Source organism: Mesoplodon densirostris, chromosome 3, assembly GCF_025265405.1.
Source record: "Mesoplodon densirostris isolate mMesDen1 chromosome 3, mMesDen1 primary haplotype, whole genome shotgun sequence".
NCBI classification, from domain to species: Eukaryota; Metazoa; Chordata; class Mammalia; order Artiodactyla; family Ziphiidae; genus Mesoplodon; species Mesoplodon densirostris.
The window spans coordinates 108,280,236-108,295,668 of NC_082663.1; the positions used below are offsets into that span (position 1 = coordinate 108,280,236).

The window sequence follows — 15,433 nt, forward strand, 5'->3', positions numbered from 1 at the left end:
CAATGATTGTCACACCTTCCCTCCCCCACAACCCTTGACTCGTTGCATACATTTCACAATGCCTCTTTCAGTGGGGTTGTGCCTTTGCAACATCATCTTGAATGCACAAAAGTCGATTCATATACAGCATGAGATTCTGAAATTAAACTTTTGTTCTAAGGACTATTGAAAGTAACTACACATAAATCCAAATATCCTTTCTCACCACCTGTGAAATGTGGCTTCATGACATAAACAAGACAGCTTCTCTAAATAGTGGAGGACAAGACCAAAGAAACTGGGGGGTTACCTTCAAGATGGAGGTGGCGTAAGACATGGATATCACCTTCCTCCCCACAAATACATCAAAAATACATCTACATGTGGAACAACTCCTACAGAACACCTACTGAACGCTGGCAGAAGACCTCAGACTTCCCAAAAGGCAAGAAACTCCCCACATTCCTGGGTAGGGCAAAAGAAAAAAGAAAAAGCAGAGACAAAAGAGTACGGATGGGACCTGCACCTCTGGGAGTGAGGTGTGAAGGAGGAAAAGTTTCCACACACTAGGAAGCCCCTTCACTGGCACAGATGGGGTCTGGGTGGGACGGGGAAGCTTCAGAGCCATGGAGGAGAGCGCAGCAACAACAGTGCAGAGGGCAAAGCGGAGACATTCCCGCACGGAGGAGCAGTGCTGACTAGCACTCAACAGCCTGAGAGGCTTGTCTGCTTACCCGCTGGGGCAGGTGGTGGGTGGGAGCTGAGGCTTGGGCTTCGGATATCAGATCCCAGGGAGAGGGCTGGGGTTGGCAGCGTGAACACAGCCTGAAGGGGGCTAGTGCACCACAGCTAGCTGGGAGGGGGTCCAGGAAAAAACCTGGAACTGCCTAAGAGGCAAGAGACCATTGTTTGGGGATGCACAAGGAGAGGGGATTCAGAGCACTGCCTAAATGAGCTCCATAGACGAGCTGTGGCTATCAGCACAGACACCAGAGACGGGCATGAAATGCTAAGGCTGCTGCTGCAGCCACCAAGAAGTCTGTGTGCAAGCACAGGTCACTATCCACACCTCTCCTCCTGGGAGCCTGTGCAGCCTGCCACTGCCAGGGTCCCATGATCCAGGAACAACTTCCCCGGAAGAACACACAGCATGCCTCAGGCTGTTGCAACGTCACACTGGCCTCTGCTGCCGCAGGCTCACCTCACATTCCATACCCTTCCCTTGACCCGGCCTGAGTGAGCCAGAGTCCCCAAATCAGCTGCTACTTTAACCCCATCCCTGTCCAGGCAGGAACAGATGCCCTCAGGCAACCTACACTCAGAGGCAGGGCCAAATCCAAAGGTTAACCACGGGAGCTGTATGCGAACAAAGAAGAGAAAGGGAAATCTCTCCCAGCAGCCTCAGGAGCAGCAGATTAAATCTCCACAATCAACTTGATGTACCCTGCATCTGTGGAATACCTGAAGAGACAACGAATCATCCCAAAATTGAAGCGTTGGACTTTGGGAGCAACTGTAGAATTGGGGTTTGCTTTCTGCATCTAATTTCTTTCTGGTTTTATGTTTATCGTAATTTAGTATTTAGAACTTATTATCATTGGTAGATTTGATTAGTGATTTGGTTGCTCTCTTCCTTTGTTTTATATATATATATTCTTTTTTTCCTTTTTCTCTTTTTGTGAGTGTGTATGTGTGTGCTTTTGTCTGTATAGCTGTGCTTTTACCATTTGTCCTAGGGTTCTGTCTGTTGTGTTTTGTTTTTGTTTTTTATAATTTTTAGCACTTGTTATCATGGGTGGATTTGTTTACTGGTTTGGCTGCACTCTTCTTTCTTTCTTTCTTTCAATTACTTTTTAATTTTTAATAATATATTTTTTAATTTTAATAACTTTATTTATTTTTTTAAATTCTTTTCCTTCTTTCTTTTTCTTCTCCCTTTTCTTCTAAGCCATGTGGCTGACAGGGTCTTGGTGCTCTGGCCAGGCTCTGGCTGGAGACTCTTAGTTGGTAGAGCTGAGTCCAGGACATTTGTCCACCAGAGACCTCCCGGCCCCACATAATATCAAACAGTGAAAGCTCTCCCAGAGACCTCCATCTCAATGCTAAGCCCCAGCTGAACTCAACGACCAGCGAGCTCCAGTGCTGGACACCCTATGCCAAACAACTAGCAAGACAGGAACACAGCCCCACCCATTAGCAGAGAAGCTAAAATCATAATAAGTTCACAGACACCCCAAAACACACCACCGGACGAGGTCCCGCCCACCAGAAAGACAAGATCCAGCCTCATCCACCAAAACACAGGCACAAGTCCCCTCCACCAAGAAGCCTACACAACCCACTGAACAAACCTTAGCCACTGGGGGCAGACACCAAAAACAACGGGAACTATGAACCTGCAGCCTGCGAAAAGGAGAACCCAAACACAGTAAGTTAAGCAAAATGAGAAGACAGAGAAATATGTAGCAGATGAAGGAGCAAAGTAAAAACCCAACAGACCAAACAAGTGAAGAGGAAATAGGCAGTCTACCTGAAAAAGAATTCAGAGTAATGACAGTAAATATGACCCAAAATCTTGGAAATAGAATGGAGAAATTACAAGAAACATTTAACAAGGACCTAGAGAACTAAAGAGCAAACAAACAATGATGAACAGCACATAAATGAAATTTAAAATTCTCTAGAAGGAATCAATAGCAGAAAAAATGAGGCAGAAGAATGGATAAGTGATCTGGAAGACAAAATAGTGGAAAAAACTACCACAGAGCAGAATAAAGAAAAGAGAATGAAAAGAATTGAGGACAGTCTCAGAGACTCCTGGGACAACATTAAATGCACCAACACTCGAATTATAGGGGTCCCAGAAGAAGAAGAGAAAAAGAAAGGGACTGAGAAAATATTTGAAGAGGTTATAGCTGAAAAATTCCATAATATGGGAAAGGAAATAGTCAATCAAGTCCAGAAAGTGCAGAGAGTCCCATACAGGATAAATCCAAGGAGAAACACACCAAGACACATATTAATCAAACTATCAAAAATTAAATACAAAGAAAAAATATTAAAAGCAGCAAGGGAAAAGCAACAAATAACAAACAAGGGAATCCCCATAAGGTTAACAGCTGATTTCTCAACAGAAACTCTGCAAGTCAGAGGGAGTGGCAGGACTATTTAAAGGGATGAAAAGGAAAAGCCTACAACCAAGATTACCCTACAAGGATCTCATTCAGATGCAATGGAGAAACTGAAACCTTGACAGACAAGAAAAAGGTAAGAAAAGTCAGCACCACCAAACCAGCTTCATAACAAATGCTAAAGGATATTCTCTAGCCAGGAAACACAAGTGAAGGAAAAGATATACAAAAACAAACCCAAAACAATCAAGAAAATGGTAATAGGGACATACATATCAATAATTACCTTAAATGTAAATGGATTAAATGCTCCAACCAAAAGACAAAGGCTGGCTGAATGGATACAAAAATAAGACCGTATATATGCTGTATTCAAGAGACCCGCTTCAGACCTAGGGACACATACAGACTGATGGGATGGAAAAAGCTATTCTATGCAAATGGAAATCAAAAGAAAGCTGGAGTAGCAATTCTCATATCAGACAAAATAGACTTTAAAATAAAGACTATTACAAGTGACAAAGAAGGACACTGCATAATGGTCAAGGGATCACTCCAAGAAGGAGATATAACAATTGTAAATATTTATGCACCCAACATAGAAGCACCTCACTACATTAGGCAAATGCTAACAGCCATAAAAGGGGGAATCAACAGTAACACAATCATAATAGGGGACTTTAACACCCCACTTTCACCAATGGACAGATCATCTAACATGAAAATAAATAAGGAAACACAAGCTTTAAATGACATGGTACTGGCACAAAAACAGAAATATAGATCAATGGAACAGGATAGAAAGCCCAGAGATAAACCCATGCAACTATGGTCACCTTAGCTTTGAAAAAGGAGGCAAGAATATTCAATGGAGAAAAGACATCCTCTTCAATAAGTGGTTCTGGGAAAACTGGACAGTTACATGTAAAAGAATGAAATTAGAACACTCCATAACACCATACACAAAAATAAACTCAAAATGGATTAAAGACCTAAATGTAAGGCAAGACACTATAAAACCCTTAGAGGAAAACAGGCAGAACACTCTATGACATAAATCACAGCAAGATCCTTTTTGACCCACCTCCTAGAGAAATGGAAATAAAACCAAATATTAAGAAATGTCATCTAATGAAACTTGAAAGCTTTTGCACAGCAAAGGAAACCATAAGCAAGATGAAAAGACAACCCTCAGAATGGGAGAAAATATTTGCAAACGAAGCAACTGACAAAGGATTATTCTCCAAAATATACAAGCAGCTCATGCAGTTCAATATTAAAAAGAAACAACCCAATCCAAAAATGGGCATAAGACATAAACAAACATTTTTCCAAAGAAGATACACAGATTGCCAACAGACACATGAAAGGATGTTCAACATCACCAATCAGTAGAGAAATACAAATCAAAACTGCAATGAGGTATCACCTCACACCAATCAGAATGGCCATCATCAAAAAGTCTACAAACAGTAAATGCTGGAGAGGGTGTGGAGAAAAGGGAACCCTCTTGCACTGCTGGTGGGTATGTAAATTGATACAGCCACTATGGAGAACAGTATTAAGGTTGCTTACAAAACTAAAAATATAACTGCCATATGACCCAGCAATCCCACTACTGGGCATATACCATGAGAAAACCATAATTCAAAAAGAGTCATGTACCACAATGTTCATTGCAGCACTATTTACAATAGCCAGGACATGGCAGCAACCTAAGTGTCCATCAACAGATGAATGGATAAAGAAGATGTGGCACATTTATACAATGGAATATTGCTCAGCCATAAAAAGAAACGAAATTGAGTTATTTGTAGAGGGGTGGATGGACCTAGAGACTGTCTTACAGAGTGAAGTAAGTCAGAAAGAAAAAAACAAATCCTGTATGCTAACACATATATATGGAATCTAAAAAAGAAAAAAAAATGGTTCTGAAGAGCCTAGGGGCAGGACAGGAATAAAGACACAGATGTAGAGAATGGACTTGAGGACACAGGGAGGGGAAAGTGTAAGCTGGGATGCAGTGAGAGAGTGGCATGGACATATATACACTACCAAGTGTAAAACAGATAGCTAGTGGGAAGCAGCTGCATAGCACAGGGAGATCAACTCAGTGCTTTGTGGCCAACAGTGCTTTGTGGCCAACTATCCCTCCTGGGATAGGGAGGGTGGAATGGAGACACAAGAGGGAGGAGATATGGGGATATATATATAAGTATAGCTGATTCACTTTGTTTTACAGCAGAACCTAACACACCATTGTAAAGCAATTATACTCCAATAAACATGTTAAAAAAAAAAGGCTCCTGGGTTAAATCGCACACACACACACACACAGACACACACACACACACAAAAGACCCAAAAATTTTAACTAAAATCATAGCTGGATTATGAGGAGTGAAACTGAATTTAGGTTGTAAATGTTGCTTAATGTTTCCCCAAATGTTCAGCCACCTTCACAGAGCAGGACTGACACCTTTTAGTATGGAAGTTTTCAGGTGTGGCAAACCACTGCTATTTCTTGGGTCATCTTTAAAGGTTTATGGTACAGGTTTCCCCAGTGGTCAAGAACAGAAACTGCAAGAAAGCCGTATGGGAGAGACTAAGCTAATGATCACCAGATTGAAAGGTTTTAGAAAAGCAAAGAAAAATGTTGTTGCAGTATTGGAAACATGGTTTTCTTGTCATCAAATGGACACAGACTACAGTGTCACCAATACTAGATAAAATGTCATCTATCACACATGCATCATCAGTACACATTCATAAGGTATCAGGAATGTGAACAGAATTGGGGAGGGGACTACAAAATGTCTTTGCAGTGAGACTCCCAAAGTGACCTTGCCTTGCAGCACTTGGACAAATGAACCCTAAAGCAGTTCAGTTTTGATCATTGGGTTATATCTACAGTCATCAAGACTGTATATTTGTAATTTATTTGAACATCAACTGTTTGCTTTGTTCCTGTAGCACCTTTGAAGAATTCGATTTTTCTAACTGAAGGCCAGGACACAGTTTTAGTGGCACTTGATATCCCCTCTGAGTTTTTTTTTTTACAATATGACTTCCTATTTATTACAGTGGATAGCTGAGAAGAAACTGAGAAGAGGAAAATCAAGAAAAGAGAATGTTGGGCCTCCCTGGTGGCGCAGTGGTTAAGAGTCCGCCTGCCGATGCAGGGGATACGGGTTCGTGCCCCGGTCTGGGAGGATCCCATATGCCGCGGAGCGGCTGGGCCCGTGAGCCATGGCCGCTGGGCCTGCGCATCCGGAGCCTGTGCTCCGCAACGGGAGAGGCCACAACAGTGAGAGGCCCGCATACTGCAAAAAGAAAAAAAAAAAAAAAAAAAAAAAAGAAAAGAGAATGTTTAGGAAGCAATAATAACTGAACTGTTAAACACCGTCTGAGGTTTTAGATAAAAGTAGTTGGTCTCAATGTATGTGAACTATGTATCGTTGATTCTGTTGTCACTTCCCAATATCTGCTTCAGCAATTTATCCTCCTCACTTGAATTTATATTGTCAGATTAGTTTAATATTCAAGTGAATCCTCCCTTTCAAGTAAAAGAGTTAAAAAGACAAACCACATCTTGAGCTAGGAGTCAAGCTGGATGCTTTAATTCCTGGTGATTTCTCCATATGCATTTAAATGTCTTTAGTTAAATTAACTGTCAAACATGGCTTGCAATGAACCTGACTGGAAACTTTAAATTTTCTTAGGGAGACACTTGACTTGAGATTCTTGCCTCTTATGAAATTATTTTTATTTCCAGATATATACCAGATTAAAGGAATTGAAAAATTAAAGAATGGACAAACTGCTCATTTAATTGCACCTATAGAATACTTGACTAATAGATAACACTGTAAAGCCCTTTGCTCAATAATTCATTGCCAAGAACCACCATCTCAGAAGTTCTACTTATAAAGAATAGAGATCCTAAAATAATAATATCACTATCAATATTAATTAATACAATGCCACTCAGCAATTTACAAAACATTCACCCATACACTCAGTGTCTTACTTTTAACATCATAAATATGTTTATATGAGATCAGATCCGTTTCACCTTAAACTTAAAAATTTCTGCTGTAAAATTGTTTCAATTTTGCATTAAGAAAGCAGCAGTTTTTTTTAAAGCATTGTATTTCATGGGAAAGTAATACACATCACAGAGAACTTCCTACTTTGCTGCTTTCTCTAGTTTCTCTTAAACACTGTACAAAGCTATTTCATGCTATATGAGAATCATTTCTCCTATGATAATTTTCATCTCCTCTACTTAGATTTCCTTATGATTTGTTAAGTTGTTTTGAGACCAGCTCCTGTCCTCACTAAGCCAATAACCCCTATAATTTCACTGCTCTTAGGGAAGAGTGGTGTTTCTGAAGGAGAGGGATATTTCTTGGGAAGGTTAACTTAATTAGGTTCTTTATCACACAGAAAAACCCTTCAAGGCGATTTAAGCAACTTGGTGCTTCAGGATCTTAATTTTTCAGTCCCCGAACACATGCTTGTGCTTTATGATTCAAGTTAAGTCACAGCTGGCCAATAGCTACAAATTTTTTCCCAGAAGGCAGCCTTAGTCAAGTTCAAAAAGAGTGCTGAGCACAGAAAAACAAAACAACTACTTGCCCAGTAATAAAGTCATTGCAGGAAAAAAGCTCTTCATTATTTTTATAACCATGTTGGAGATGAGCCGCCCTGTCATAAGGCAGATATAGGAATTCTTTTCCACCACCTGTGTATTCTGTCCTCTGATTTCTGTGCTCTTCCATTATGGATGTTTGCCTATGTTACCAACACCTGTAGAGGTGGGGCTGAGAAGCTGAAATTGCTTCACATACATCTTTGGCCCTTTGGGCTTTCTCTGTCACCAGAGAGGGTTAGACCGAAAAACAGGCTTCCTAGCAGGCTCTGTTAAGTGTGTGACTTAGGTGCACTCAGGTGCATGTCTCCCGCCATTCTCAGGGTGTGATTTGAGATGGTAAGCCCAAAAAGTAGATTTGGCTTTAGCAAGCACTGGCTACGTTTTCTTTTCACAAGACCCATTGAACACTCTATTTTGTTCTGTGCTGTGCTCAGCTAATAATATAAAAACCTATTTATTGCACTGTAGGTTCTTTCTCAAAAATCTCGGCTGCAACCATTGTAAAGCAATTATACTCCAATAAAGAAGTTAAAAAAAAAATCTCGGTTGTCAGCCTGATTCATGTTTACTGGGTAAGAATGTCGAGGCAGTGTTACACTCACATAAAGAAAGAACGTACAAGCAGTACCCGTTAAGCTCAGAAATGGATTTGTTTGAGTACAGATATTCTGATGCTATGTGAAAGCAAGTTGGTCGGTAGATATTGGTGCAGCTTATTTTGTTGAAGTTAGCAGGATCTCAATTACCTAAAAATTATTCTTTCTATCAAATATAACCCTCATATGTATCATATAGAATGACCTGAGTCCAGTACTTCCTGTTAAAAGAGGGCTTTAAGGGAAGGCTGCCTGCCTATCACAACCACCCATGCTATAAAAAATCATACTTCAATACTACTCTTTTATAACCAACTCTGTTATACTGACTTTCTACTTGTACTCACTCTGTAACTATCCAAGGTTACCTTTACGAACCTAACAAAATAATGGTGCTATTGATTAGTGAAGCCTCATGTTACCATTGAAAATAAAAATCAGCATCTGGAATTGAAAGACCTTGATTCAAGTCAATTTAGCTACTTCCTTACTAGACGCCATGATTAGATCTACTCAAGCTCTCTGGGACCTCAGCTCTCTCCTCTGCAAAATAGAGAGGCTAACATAGATGACAATTAGGTTTCATCAATGAGCAGTGGCTATTGGGAGTGCAGGTTAAGGATGATGAAGCCACAGGTGCAACCTGGTGTGAAGGGATCCCCACAACAAAGGCTTGCCATAGAGCACTAAAAAACATCCATGGAACATATTCATCATCCCTGGACTTTTAAAATATTCACCTGAGGCAGTATAAACATAAAACAAAACAACAGATGTGAAACTGATTTTTTAAGCCAAGTTTTATCCAAATGCTGCTCTCACTTTTAATAGTTTCACTATTAATGATGGGTTGTTAGAAGAGAAATGAAAGGAGAAAACTAGCTATACCTTCTGTATTCAAGCCATTCTCTTATATGTCCTTGGTAGTGAGCATTTTATCAGCAGTCCTCTGGAGACAAAACCTACCTGTTATATATGCTTTCTAAGTGAATGAGAGTGGGCTGAATGGGGTAGATTTCAGACAAAATGGGAAGAAGCTGTGCTCTGGCAGGCCCAAGACAGAGATTCCACAGGAAGCAAGAGGCAGGGCCTTAGAGCACTCCTCATACCATTCCAGGAAGGCAGCCACCTACTTTGCCTAGGCATCAGGCCAGCTCTGGCAGGAGATTGGATCAAGGCTATTTGCATGTCTGTTTCAGGACATTAAGTTTTGTCTCCCCATACAAAGTAAGGAGGAGATCAATGCAATCAGGCAGAAAATGTAATTTAGAAGAAGAAAACGGAGGAGGAAAAGAAGGAAGAAAAGACAAAATTTTGCTTTCAATGAAGTATAAATTTTATTTTCTGTAAAGTGTGACAATCATCTGTAGAGAAGATACTTTAGTGTTTTAGTGGCCAGTTTAGAATTTCCCTGATGTGTTTCAAGGAATAATGACAAAAACCAGAAAGACATACCCACTACATTGCAAATACAGCATTGGGTACTGTCATTTATGTGTTATGTCATTTAATCCCCACCAACTCTATGAAATGGGATCTAGAGCCTGAAGATGTCATGCGTCTGGCCTAATTTCTCACGGCCAATAATTGACAAAGCCCAGTTTTAGAGTCCGAGACCATGATTCAAAGTGTGTAGAAAGACCAAGAAATTTTAAACAGTGCTGGCAAATCTGTGTTGAAAGTCTTCTATAAATAGTTGCCTGATTATTCCTAATTCCCACTGACTTGGTATAATGCAAGCTATTCAACAATGTGATACGGATAAATATTTCCTTTTCAAAACACTGCACAAATACATGATTTCCTCCCTCTGTCCACCCTGTAGGAGAAGTAGGAAAAGAGCAAGGTAATAGGAATTTACCTCTAAGCTATAAATCCTTCCTATCCTTTCAGTAATCACTGAGGGGAGCTCCTGCTTACTAGGGAGACCATAACAGACTCCATCAGATTCAAGTACAACACTTGGGTTGCCTGGCTAGAGAATGCCAAAAAAGCAAAGGAAAATATTATTGTTACTGAAATCATTTGATGTCTATGACTAATAAAAAAACATGCTGGCAAACTGAATTTTTAGAAATGCCCAAAGGACTTGGTTAAAGCTATGAATTAATAGCATACAGTAGTTCTGTCTGGAGAAAATTTAAAAAAGAAAAAAAGACAATGCTGTTAAACTGTTTTAAACTTTATATGAATAACCAAAAAGTCCAAACAGAAATCTTAAGCAACCAATCTAGGTCCTCTATTCAACTTTAAATTTAAATTTAAATTTCCCCTCCCCTTTCTCTTACAGCTGAATAAGAAAGTTTATACATTTTGAGTCACATTATTCTTGAATTCTGAGGGACCCACAGGCCTTCTTGGCCTTCTTGCCCAACATCTCACAAATACCAGAATTATCTCTAAAGTATCTCTGACAGCTGTATCCACCTTAGAGACTATGAGGGCTGAGGTGTCCATTCATGCACGTGCTGTGTCCCTGGAGGGCTAGGGGTGGAAGGAGTTGGGGGTAAGCCAGACCTCCAGTTACTTCTTGACCCAGGTCCCAGAGGTTACTCTGGGCCTGCCTGAAGATGTCTACCCAGGCAGGCTGTGCCTGAGTCTGCCCAGAGCAGGAGGTCTTTGCCAGGACTCATCCTATCTTGTTATGGATTCAAGCTCTAACTGCTGGAGGGTGCTTTCTCATGCTGTGCCACAATCTGCCTCCTTGTGTTTCCTCCACATTGTTTCTCATGCTATCTCTGGAACAATACTGTTTGACTCAACTTCCTCTCCTCTTGACTACCCCTTAGATAACTGAAGTCAACTGTCATAACTCCCCTATATACTGTCTTCTCCAAACTAAATATCCTCAGCTTCTTTCTCAGATCATAAGGCAAATAGACAAATATTATAACAATAATAAGAGACAAAAAACAATAACAATAAGAGGAAGACAAAAAGGTGGTTTGGAAATGGGAATTTTTTAAAAGAGTTGTCTTTTTAACTGAAAAGCTGAAAATTTTAAATGATACCGAGGAGCGCTATATCTTTCCACTGAGTTCCTGTGCACTATACCTTAAGTCATCCCGTCAGGATGGAAATGTAGCTCGTTAAGAGTTTTACTTAATGACACCATGCCAGCTCCTAGGGATCAGCCAACAATTCTCACCAACTTGCATTTATTTTTTCTTTGTTTACTTAGTATCAATGTCTACTCTGAGAAAAGTTTCTGGAAGAATATTTACCTGCATATGAATAGATGTGACACGTTTTCAGAATTTGAATACCACCTATTAAGAATTAAGGGAGGTGGGGAGGGTGGGAGGGAGGGAGATGCATGAGGGAAGGGATGTGGGAACAGATGTATATGTATGACTGATTCACTTTGTTATAAAGCAGAAACTAAAAAAAAAAAAGAATTAAGGGAGGGACAATGTAAGGAAACTAAATCCTTAGTTCTTTCTCCTCCCAAAATTTTATCACGTAAAATTCCACATACAGAAAAGTTGACATAATTTTATAGTAAACACCTATATCCTTCATAGCTAGACACTACAATTGACACTTTGCTATCTTCAGTTTATCACGTATCTATCAGTTTCTCTATCCATCCATCAACCCGTCTTACCTTCCTACACGTTTCAGTGTAAATCGTGCTCATCAGTACACCAAATCCCTGACACTTCAGCCTGTATATCATTATCAGTTCTTTTTTTGATACTTTTCATTAGCACTCTGTTCTGAATCCCTCTTGCCATCCTTTCCCTCATTCCCTCCACTTTCTCAATTTTCGTTTCTACATCCTTCCTCCTGCTTTCCATCCCCAATGTTCTAAGTGGTAAAAGCAAAGTGTGAAAAATCTGAGCATGGAGCCGTCTTGAAGCAGCATCAGGAAAGGCCCCTCACAGGTGTGATCGCCATAGACCTGGGATAGAGGAGGTCTGCATGAACAAGCTAATGCAAACCAATTTACAAGAGAGAGAAGTACAGATTAGCAAGCCAATTTAATTTACTGTGAGAAACACAGCTACCAAATACTTAGGCACCTGCATCTCTTCATCAGCGCAGTCTCTCCCTGAACTCAACTGCATGACAGGCCAAATTGTGAAGGGTTTAGGTGAACAGAGAGAGACACAGAGAAAGACAGTGAGTAAGAAGGTCTTAGTGACATGGAGCAGAGATCTTATCAGCACTGTTTTAACAGCTGGCCAGCACGGTGTCTAACACCAAAGGGGTGCTTCATAATTAGTACAATGATAAAATGAGCACATGAATGCTAACTGCCCCTCTAGCAGAACGTCTGTGGCTCAGGGCGCCTCTCACCTGGACGGGCTGAGTAAATTCTGCCCACTTCCACCCCTCTAACGCTCATTAATGAAGTTCCATGACCACCATTCTCCTTTGAATAATGCATTTTCTTTTATCTGGGCATATGCCATTAATTAAGCTTTCATGAAGTCCTGTCTTGCTGTCTTTAAAATGAGAAGTCTGTGACTATCTAATCCCATCTTTGATAAACTGATTTTATTGGCTTTACTCTCAAAACAGGGAGTGATTCCCTGCTACCTGAGTCTACTCTTTTTAAAGACTGGGGAACACCATCTTCCCTGGTGAGCAAAAACTATTCCTTTCCTTATCTCAAGATTTATATCTGATAAGAAATGTTAGTCGTTTATTTTCTGGGCTTCCTAATTACCAGCCCACAAAGACTTGGCAAGGTGAGCTCTTCAGTGGAAAGGCAGCAACACAAAACTGCAAACGCAGCACTTTTCACAACAGACAGCTTCTCTGTAGTTGCAGAGAAATCCAAGTTTGATAAATCAAATCCATCGTGAGAACCATAAATGGAGCTTTCTAGTCATATAGTTTCAATGGGAATCCTTTGGTTATGTAACAACTTCTTAATGTAGTTCCTTCAAAGGTCTCAATGTCATAAATCAGATTATTTTATAGCAAGGAATTCCTGTCCTTGCTATTTCAATTGCTTGAAAACCCTCTTACCACTGACCACTTTCTCTAAATAGATACCATAGTAAATATTTATAAACATCAGCATTTCATGGTAGCATCACATGTTTTAGAGTTTGTTTGAATGCGAACCATTATGGTGTTAGGGCAAAAATGACAGAATCAAGGCGGTGATTATTTCATGTGAGTCTACTTACAGACTGGAAAAAAAATCAGACGTTTTTAGGTTTTGGCACTTCAATGGTAAAATGCAGACTGCCAACTAGAGTTCTTTTCTAATTGCCTCTATATATAAGCAGCCAAAACACAAGGCTCAGATCCAGATAAAAACCATTCAATAGGGTGAAAGATACTATGATGCAGAGAGTAAGCTTTTATTGTTGGTGATTCCAGTGCTCTGACAGGAGCACATGTACCTCAGACAGGACTCAGTCTAGATGAACAGGGAGCATTTCATCTAAGCCAGCTTTCAAAGGCCCTGTTTGTTCAGACATCATTAGTTCTTTTTATTCCTTTGATGCATCTGTCTCTAGTGACGGAAACTCTTATTTTTTTTAAGAAACTAAAGCACCAAAGGAAACTGGAAAAGCTACAAACTGATTTGGCAACAGCTAAGCAAGAGGCTGCCATCACAGTCCTGGAACTCAATGAGAAGATAAAGACTCTATGTGAAGGAAAGCCAGCCCCTAGAGGTCAGTATTACCATGTGACAGTCACACACTGGCCCTTGGTCGTAGGTGATGCATATAGCTTTCCTGGCAACAAAGCAGAAAGCAAGGCCACAATGCCAGACAGCACACTGGGTCAACAGTGTGCTGGCCTGGCCCGACCTCCATTCTGCATGATTAGAGACAGCATGCAAACTCCTAACTCCAGGCTGGGTGTGATTTCACCGTGTGAGAGGCAGGGGATGCATAAGCAGTTCCTTAAAGAAGAGTCTCTGAGACTGAAGAGGGGACTGAAACAGGTCTGATAAGTGTCTTGCTGGGTGGCAGTGAGGGAAGAGCAGGGCCCAAGGAGGAGACCTCAGGCCCCCAGGGATGGGGCTCTGAAGTGGGGCAAGGAGAGGGGCTTGTCTAAAAGTGTAGACGGGGGCTTCCCTGGTGGCGCAGTGGTTGAGAGTCCACCTGCCGATGCAGGGGACGCGGGTTCGTGCCCCGGTCCGGGAAGATCCCACATGCCGCGGAGCAGCTGGGCCCGTGAGCCATGGCCGCTGAGCCTGCACGTCCGGAGCCTGTGCTCCGCAACGGGAGAGGCCACAACAGTGAGAGGCCCGCGTACTGTTAAAAAAAAAAAAAAAAAAAAAAAAAAAAAAGTGTAGACGGGACGATAGACTCACCAAGACAGGCATGGGGAAGGAAAGAAATTTGTGTTTTAACAATAGGCTAATGAGCTAGAAACAAACAGGGAAGCCTGGTTGGGAATGAAATCTGGGTGGTTCAGAAAAATTTAATAGCCACTCTGGTTTGGATTTTTTAAAAAGTTTTCTCTCAGAGATGATAACAAACCTGGGGGAGAAAAACCCTCGGACTGTCATCATCAGCAATAATATGAGTTCACATTTAATACTACATGGCAGGCATTTTGCTCAGTATTTCATGTGCATTTAATTCTCAGAATAACCTCTGAAGCAAGTACCTTTACGGATTCCACAAGAAGAAGCACAGGCTTAGAGATGTGGATTATTACCTTGCCCCAGGACAGATGTGTGTGGCAACCTGGGCAATCACCCCAGGGTGCCTGCGCAGCTCTGGTGCAGTGAGGCTATTTCTCTGCTCTGTGGCAGCGATAGCAAACCTCGTTCTGCCTGGTGGATCTCTTGCAAAACTATGATTCCTTGGGATGAATGTCATCCTTTGATGTGCAGCACTCTTGTAAAGCCAGGAACATGCAATTGTTCTTACTCCTGCTTCCTTTATTACTCATAAGTAATCATGAAAAAAGAGGAGGAATGTGGAAATAGTGAAGGAGGAGAAAGTAGGTGACGTGGTGGCCGCAGAAAGTGAGACACTCCCAGCATCCTGACCACATGGGGAACTGTTTAATATGAGTTTGGTTTTAATTTTCGATTTTGAATAGCACTTTCCCGAGATTGAAATGGCATGTAACACCATCACTTTGAA

General features: G+C 41.0%; 1 protein-coding gene across 1 annotated transcript in view; it reads left to right on the forward strand.

Moving 5' to 3' along the window:
* Positions 1-15,433, forward strand: part of CCDC192 (coiled-coil domain containing 192) — a 215,044-nt gene that overhangs the window by 135,617 nt on the left and 63,994 nt on the right. The window contains exon 6 of the mRNA XM_060094388.1: positions 13,870-14,002. Within this exon, the coding sequence (XP_059950371.1) occupies positions 13,870-14,002 (133 nt within the window). The remainder of the gene's footprint in view (positions 1-13,869; positions 14,003-15,433) is intronic.